At 44.0% G+C, this 8,953-nt stretch overlaps 1 protein-coding gene across 2 annotated transcripts in view; it reads right to left on the bottom strand.

The window, feature by feature from the left end:
• Positions 1 to 1,783: 1,783 nt before the first annotated feature.
• The window catches only part of ABCB10 (ATP binding cassette subfamily B member 10), a 39,996-nt gene continuing 32,826 nt past the window's right edge, over positions 1,784 to 8,953 (bottom strand). For both annotated transcript variants that reach the window (XM_045011660.1, XM_045011659.1), the window contains exons 12-13: positions 4,595 to 4,629; positions 1,784 to 3,751 (exon numbers count right to left, since the gene is read on the bottom strand). In XM_045011660.1, coding sequence (XP_044867595.1) covers positions 3,496 to 3,751; positions 4,595 to 4,629 — 291 coding nt within the window. In that variant the 3' untranslated portion in view covers positions 1,784 to 3,495. The remainder of the gene's footprint in view (positions 3,752 to 4,594; positions 4,630 to 8,953) is intronic.

Genomic DNA, 8,953 nt, shown 5'->3' with positions numbered 1-8,953 from the left:
TACTCCAACTAAGCGTGGCCCGTTTTCCTTCATAAGACCACATTGAATTAGCAGACTGGATGAAATAAAATTGTCCTTGGCAAAGCAAGTCTGTCGATAGTGTCTCAGATGCACACTAACAGTTTGCTGGGTTTAGCCTATACGGTCAGCCACTGAAGGTTTCCTTAATTAGCCAGAATGCAATACTGTGAGCGTTTTAAAAAATACACTGGTTTTCTTAGCAGAAAGATTAAATCTCCCTAACAAAGCCTCCAAGCTGAAGAATTGTATTGTTGAAGCTTGGACTAGTAGGATTGCAGTGATATAAAACAAAACTCTGCAGAACGTCACTAGCTATGCTGTATTGGCCACATACAGTGTGCCACATCCACATACAGTACTCCCAGCATGCACTGCAGGATCTGTGGATTGGGCACCTACCCACAATGAAAATGACAGCTCCCTGCAGCAGGTGCATGGTGGTTATGGTATATACACCTTCTCTTTTCAAACTGGCTAAATTTTTCAAAAAGGCTTAAGTGACTTAGGAGCCCAAATCCCAATGACTCTTAGGGCTTGTTTATAGGAACACTTAATTCGTGGCAAACTGGTGTGTAAATCTACCCATGTTAGCCTGCCACATACTAGGTGTCCATCTGGACCCTGCCGCCACACATTAAAAGTTCCGCAGTGCACTTAAATCTACTCCCATTTCAAAACAGTATAGGTGGTAAGAGTTTCATGGTGTGCTTTAATCTAGGCTGTTTTGAAATGGAAATAGATTAAAGCATGCTATGGAACTTTTACAGTGTGGCAGCAGGGTCCAGACACCTAGTGCACAGTTTATGAGCTCATTCTGCACCTTACCTGAGGAATGATTATTCATATGAGTAATGGTTTTTAGGAACAAGCCCATCATTTGAAAGGGTACAGAGAGAGATAATGGGTAGGAAGTATTGAAGTTAAAGCATTTTCTGTCAGCATTTTTAGCCTGTGGTGGTTTTTAGAATTGTTTTTAATGTTTCACACAATGGCATATAGGGTTGCCAACTTTCTAATCGCACAAAACTAAACAACCTAAGCCCACCCCTTCCCCGAGGTCCCACCCCCTGCTTTCTACATTCCCCCTGCCTTGGTGGCTCGCTTTCCCCCACCCTCACTCACTTTCACTTTAACTGGGGTTGTGGGCTCCAGGATGGGGCCAAAAATGAGGGGCTCAGAAGGGGGCTCTGGGCTGGGGCAGGGGTGTGGGAGGGGATGAGGGCTCTGGCTGGGGGTGCGGGCTCTGAGGTGGGACTGGGGATGAGGGGTTTGGGGTGCAGGAGGGGGTATGGGCTCTGGGATGAGGAGTTCAGGGTGTGGGAGGGGGCTCTAGGCTGGGGTGCAGGGGGAGGTGAGGGCTCCAGCTAGGGGGTGCAGGCTCTGGAATGTGGCTGGGGATGAGGGGTTTGGAGTCAGGGGGGCTCTGGGTTTGGGGGGGCTCAAGGCTGGGGCTCGGGGCAGGGGCTTACCTCAGGCGGCTCCCAGTCAGGGGTGCAGCAGGGCTAAGGCAGGCTCCCTGCCTGTCCAGGCACCGTGCTCCTAAGCAGAGGGGCCAGGAGGCTCCACGTGCTGCTGTTGCCTGCAGGCACCGTCCTCCCCCAGCTCCCACTGTCCGCAGTTCCCGGCCAATGGGAGTGCAGAGGCCAGTGCTTGGGGTGGGGGCAATGCACAGAGCCCCATGTCCCCCCCACCTAGGAGCCAGACCTGCTGGCCACTTCCGGGGCGCAGTGTGGTGCCAGGACAGGTAGAGACTAGCCTGCCTTAGCCCTGCAGAACCACCAACCAGACTTTTAAATGCCTGGTCAGCAGTGCTGACTGGAGCCACCAGGATCCCTTTTCGACTGGGCATTCCGGTCAAAAACTGGATGCCTGGCAACCCTAATTATTGGCATAACTAAGGTAGAAAGTAAAATACTTAGAGCTTTTCCTCCTAAAACAGGGACGTTTAATATTCATGCTGAAAAGTTCATTGTCTGGTACATTCCCCTCCTCCCCCAGCTGCCTGCTCTCTTTCTTATTTACCCCAAGCTGTTCCTGAAATGTATAACTGCAAGCAGCTGCAGTACACCATTCTCAAGCATACATTTTACTGAGGCCTTACCCTGTACTAGGAAATTCACCTGCTGCTTACAATTATTTTAACAATGCATAGGCTTACGCCAGCATAGACTGCTCTTAAGGTGAGTTGTAAAAGATTTTTTTTTTAAAGTGGCTTTGGATTTTTGTTTATTTCTTCACAATGAATAAAAAAAGGTCCGTATTAGACGGGTGTGTGTGTGTGGTTTTTTTTTTTTTAAACTTAAGTATCAGGAACATCAAATTTGGTCCTGCTTGGTTTTGCTGGTGCTCTCACACTTTTGTGTACTTCTTCTTAGTTGAAGGGACAAGGGTTTTGCATATCTAACAAGGCATCTTTTCACCCAAGCATTCAGGTAGTCATGGGAGTTAGGGAAGTGTTAAACACTGACTAAATATTCCCTCCCATCTCAGTTGCTCAACTTTCAGTCTTTTATTGTGATATTGTAATTTCACTAATTTTCTGGTTGCCACAGAGTCTTCATAGCTAAACAAGACTTGAATTTCTAACAGAGAATAGAAAAAAGTTGTAAATAAAGCTTTGAGCATGATTTATATACCCTTTACAAGGAGGCAAAAAAAGTGCACAAGCCCACTGTTTGTTCCTTTAAAGGTCACCTTTAGAGTGTAATGAAAGTAAAGACCAGAAGAATACAGAAATGAGGAGATGCATGCAAATTTTAGAATTTTCTACTACAAGCTAATGTTTAGCAGGAATTCTGCTCCCTTTGCCCTAGCTGTAAAACCTGAAGCTCTCAAGAGTACTACTCCCCATCCAAGCTTCCAAATAATTTAAAATAACTTCTGTTTATAAATAATTATCTACAGTTACTGCAGATGGTGATTACACCCCTCAACTTCCAGTTTTATTTTGAAAGGGAAGAGAAAAAAGCAGCATGTGAAAAAGGAGACTGAAGAGTTTTTCTCCTGCCACTACTGTCACACAATTCTGAACTTCAGTCTTTTAAAGCCAAAGTACAGTGACAAGCCCAGAAAACAAAAGGTCCCTGGTATGCAAGAGATGGTGGTGGTGAAATTACCAGGTTCTGGATTTCTAATTTCCCTAAAATTAGGAACTTGCTTGAGAATAAAGTTCATTGCTATACAGTGAGTTAAAATAGAGAAAATGCCATACTGAATCAATTAAGTTACCACAAAGCAGAAGAATCTATACACTTTGAAAACAATTTCAGTGCTGTGGACATTTAAAAAGTCACAATAATTATTAAAAATCTCTGAATAAAAAGTTTAAACACATCTACGTTTCAAAATGATATTTTGTACACTTTGGAAAAAATATAACATTTACTTTACATAACTAGAAACAAGTTATATTCTTCGTAGTTTGTAAATTTCTATTCCTTATACTTCCTTTTAAAAATTCCTTTTCTCTGGATTTTACACATTTAATGCAAAAGTTTTACTATTCTGAAGAAATGCTTGTTTTTTCATTAGTTTCCTGAAAAGTCCATTTGGATTTGCAAGAAGTTCCTCATGTTTTCCACATTCAATAATTCTGCCTTGGTCAAGAACTGCAACAGAATCAGCATTCTGAATGGTAGACAGACGATGAGCAATAATTAGGACTGTCCTCCCTTCCATAAGCCGATCTAGAGCTTCTTGCACTAGATACTCATTTTCAGCATCCAAAGCACTAATTCAGAAGAAAAGAAAAAATAAGTGTCATTATTCTCTAAAATCAGTATAGCCTAGTTTACACTAGGCTTCTTTCTCTAAGCTCTCCCATCACTGCCTTTCCAACAGGGTAATAATAGTGGAGTTGCTAGTGAAGACAAAGTGTTGGCAGCTGCCAGCATTTTAAGCACCGAGTCATGTAGACTCATTGTGAGCAGAATTAGTTGACTTGGTGCTTACAATACTGGCAGCTGGCTGGAGAGTTCTCTACACCAGGGGTGAAATCCTGACTCCACCGAAGTCAGTAAAGCTCCCACTGACTTCAGTGGGGCAAGGATTTCACACTAGAGCTCTTACATCTGCTACCATTAATGAAGCTGAGCCAGTGGTAGCAATGGTGAGAAATTTTTAGTGAAAAAGTCTAGTGCAGACAGTCCATCCTGAGTATGCAGATCACACACACGTACACCCCTGAAATTTAACACTGAATAACTTACAGTGGATGTGGTGTACTTCTGCCTATCCACTCAGGACTTACAAACATTAATATTTTCATAAAGTGGAGATACAAAAATCTTTGAGATTGTGTAATGCTTTAGTATTAATGTAAATCACAAATATTTCATAGGAGTTACATTTTATTTAATAAGTAATAAGGTACTGTCTGTTGCACTTAATCTAGTAACTTTCATCAGAGCATCTTTAAGTATTTTTCCATTCAATTGATAGGGAAAAAAAAAAAAAAGTTAAACGACTTGCCCAAGGTCACACACAGACAGGAACAGAACATAGATCTCCTGACTCCAAGTCTCCTGCTCTAATTATAGGACATTTGCTAGCTTTACTTTATTTTATTCCTTACCTTGTTGCTTCATCTAGAAGAAGAATTTTAGGATTCTGAAGAACAAAGTAAAATTATGATTAAAATCAAAGTTATACAAGACCTGAAGGATACAAATTCTATTTATTATAAAAATTCACAAACAGGACTAAAACTACAAGCAAAATTATTTGCTTCATCAGAAGACTTGAATACAACGTGAGACTCAGTAGGTAATAAGTCTAGACGGTAAAAGGATAGAATATAAATAAAAATATCACATCTATCTTATTTTTTTCACCTACTACTGTTACTTTAACACCTAAAAATCACTATCATAAATCTCATCTTTTCAGTTTGTTTACTTTGTGCATTTGGCAGCACTTAAGGGTTGATTTCACTGTTTCCCCTGATTTTAGAATCTTTCATGCGGGTCCATCTATCGTTTGTTTATAATCAGTCTCACTCCTGTTACACATGAACACAACATTTAGCTTGCACCTGGGACTTCCTGCGTGGCTGGAATGCACCAGGCCACTGAGAATATGTCTACACAGGGAAAAAAAAGTGGCCGGCCCACTTCGGTTGCAGGGCTGTTTCACTGCTGCACAGGCTACCAGGCTCGGGCTGGAGCCAGAGCTCTGGGACCCTGCCACCTCACAGGGTACTAGACCCCAGGCTCCAGCTGGAGGCCAGAAGTTTACACAGCAATGAAACATTCCCACAACCTGAGCCAGATGTTGGTTTTTCTTTGCTGTGTAGACATACCACTAGAGGCCAAGAACACACACTGGAAATATAAAGAACCATAGTGTACGGTGGAATTGCCCACAGCATGCATTTCCAAGAACTATTCCAAAAGCAGACTGAACAAGCAGAAGAGATTTAGTTAAACACAAAAGGAACAATGCAATTTGTATTTTAACACCACATTCTTCCTTCATCTCTCTTGGAGAGGGTTGGATGCAGCTCAACTTCCTAAGAGCTTTAAGAGTAGGTCTATGCTGCAATTAAAAACCCCTGGCTGGCCCGTGCCTATGTGCAGCGCTCAATCTGCGGGACTGCGTAATTGCAGTGTAGATGTTCTGGCTTGGGCTGGAGCCCGGACTCTAGAACCTTGCGAGGATCCCAGAACTCAGGCTTCACCCCAAATAGGAACATCTACATCACAACTAGACTGCTGCGCAGCCCCGGACCAGCCACAGATATCTAACTGCAATGCAGACATATCCTAAGAAACACAATTTGCAGTCATCTAAAATGCTAAAAACAAAGCAAACACCAAACAGACTATGTTAAGATGGAATCTATCAGTGTGCATTACTAGGGGTAATGAGGATCCACTGGTGTTGAAATATATGAAAAGTAATTTATAGATTCTAGGCATTAAAATAAAGGCCCCCTTCCTCTGGTCAACAATCACTAGAACTTACAGGCTGAAAAAAGATTATCTTCAGAAGATGGTCAACTCACCCCAAACCTCACTCTCCTTCATAAAAGGCATGGAGTTTCTATTCTTAATGACATCAAGGAGTTCCCCCAAAAGACATGGGAGAGCCATTGGTTTATATTCTACAGAAACTTCAACAAACCAAGCTTTTTATCCAAAGTGCCCTGCAAACTATAATTAGCAACGCCATGAAAATGCATAAAATGACCTAAACAGGCCTTTTATCAGCTCAGGGTACGTCTACACTACGGGACTATTCCGAATTTGCATAAACTGGTTTTGTAAAACCGATTTTATAAAATCGATTGCGCGCGGCCACACTAAGCCCATTAATTCGGTGGTGTGCGTCCGCGGTCCGAGGCTAGCGTCGGCTTCTGGAGCGTTGCACTGTGGGTAGCTATTCCCTAGCTATCCCATAGTTCCCGCAGCCTCCCCCGTCCCTTGGAACTTCCGGGTTGAGATCCCAGTGCCTGATGGGGCAAAAATCATTGTTGCGGGTGGTTCTGGGTAAATGTCGTTAGTCACGCCTTCCTCTGGGAAAGCAACGGCAGACAAGCATTTCGCGCCTTTTTCCCCTGGATTGCCCTGGCAGATGCCATAGCATGGCAATCATGGAGCTTGTTTTGCCTTTTGTGACTCTCACCGTATGTGTACTAGATGCCGCTCACAGAGGCGATTCAGCAGCGCTACACAGAAGCATGCTTTTGCTTTTGCATGACAGCAGAGATGGTTACCAGCCATACTGCACCATCCAAACCCTTCCATAAATTGGAACTAAGATGATCATGGCTACCAGTCCTTTTGTACCATTTGCTGCTGTCATAAGTGCCCCTGGCTGCTCTTAGCCAGGGGCGCAAAAGCCAAAATTGGGAATGACTCCCTGAGTCAATCCCTCCTTTTTGGTATCTAAAAATAGAATCAGTCCTGCCTAGAATATAGGCAAGTGTACTAGATAACCACTGTATCATAGAACCAGAGAGCACAGCTGCTCTGTGTCAGATCCTGCAGAAACTATGATCTGTATGCTATTCATAGGGGGTGCTCCTGTAACAACCCCACCTGTTGATTCCGTTCTTCCCCCAGCCTTTCTGGGCTACCGTAGCATTGTCCCCCCACTTGTGTGATGAAGTAATAAAGAATGCAGGAATAAAAAGTCATGGTGACTTGTTAGTGAGAAATGAGTGGAAGGCAGCCTCCAGCTGCTATGATAGTCCAGACAGGACATTAAGCAGTGTGTAGGAGAGAAGCCCAGCATCCCTCTGCTAGTCCAGGGGCAACTGAATCTGTTCTTTACACATGAAGGGTGGGGGCTGATGGAGCTCAGCCCCCTGTTGCTATGATGACGATGGTTACCAGCCATACTGCACCATCCACCATCCACCAGAAAAAATTAGGGCCAGGCACCCTTGATCGACCTGACGGATGCTAGTCAGCATGGTTACTGCCCCATGTGCCAATAGGCTGATGACGAGGACGGTTACCAGTCCTTTTGTACCATCAGCCACCCATGGCAGGGGGGGAGTGAGGATGTTGGTGTTGACGGCTGCAGCATCGTGTCTATCTGCAGCATTCAGTAAAGATAGGGTGACATGTAAAAGAGTCAGAGGATTGTTTTCCCTTTCGCTTCTGGGGGTGGGTGGGGGGGGTGAGTAGATTGCCAAGCTATGCCCTGACCCACCGCGGACACTGTGTTTGACCCTAGAAGCATTTGGAGCTCAGCCAAGAATGCAAATACTTTTTGGAGGCTGCAGGAACTGTGGGATAGCTTCAGTCCTCCAGTCCTCCAGGTCATGAGCATCCATTTGATTCTTTGGCTTTCCGTTACGCTTGTCACGCTGCAGTGCGCTGAGTCCCTGCTATGGCGTCTGTCTGGAGATTTTTAAAAAAGGATTCTGAATTTCATCTTCTGTAACGGAGCGCTGATAGAACGGATTTGCCTGCCCTTACAGTGATCACATCCGCATGGTCCGTGCTGGAGCTCTTTCTTTATTTTGATTTCGGACTGCATCACCACCCGTGCTGATCGGAGCTCCACGCTGGGCAAACAGGAAATATTCAAAAGTTCGCGGGGCTTTTCCTGTCTACCTGACCACTGCATCCGAGTTCAGATTGCTGTCCAGAGCGGTCACTGGTGCACTGTGGGATAGCTCCCGGAGGCCAATACCGTCGATCAGCGTCCACACTAACCCTAATCCGATATGTTAATACCGATACTAGCGTTACTCCTCTCGTTAGGGAGGAGTACAGAAACCGGTTTAAAGAGCCATTAAAATCGATATATGGTGCCTCCTAGTGTGGACGGTTGTGCTGTTAAATCGGTTTTACGCTCCTAAAACCGGTTTAAACGCCTAGTGTAGACCAGGCTTCAGATTGCTAAAGTTCTGGTTTACTTTCCTATTCCTGGTACCAATTCAGTTTAATCAAATTAAAATGGCAGCAATGAGCATATTGCTGTATGAGGAGCAGAATGAGTGTGGGAGAGAAGCAAAACCTCACTCGTAATTTGTCTTGTGTTCCTAAAGCTGAAGCTGTGGTTGGATTTTTGGAATCCAGGCTCAAAGATAGGGAAGTGGTGATGCAGTTAGCCCCAGGCAAGGGCAGTATTCAGCTCCTGTTATGGTAGGCAGTACCATTACTTTTCCCCAGTCAAACTCTGTTACAATTCCAGCTCTGACACTCAATTTCTAAGTGACCAGTGTGAAGTAGAAGACTACAGCCAAAGCAAATAAGTGACACTAAGTTTTTGGCTTGGTTAAATAAAATTAAGTGTTTAATTAATATAGTAAAAATCTGTACTGATTCCTCTAACTAACACCGCAGCGTGAAATAGGAACAGAGACAAATCTTTTGGTGACGACTAATTTTGCAAATGCTCTTCCCATTATTAATTTCCACGCTGCCCCCACTGGAGGTCTGGGCATCTCCAGTGTTATTGCTCTGCATTCACCTTC

The sequence above is a fragment of the Mauremys mutica genome, chromosome 3 (genome assembly GCF_020497125.1).
Source record: "Mauremys mutica isolate MM-2020 ecotype Southern chromosome 3, ASM2049712v1, whole genome shotgun sequence".
Lineage (NCBI taxonomy): Eukaryota > Metazoa > Chordata > Testudines > Geoemydidae > Mauremys > Mauremys mutica.
This window is presented reverse-complemented; position numbering and strand designations above follow the sequence as displayed.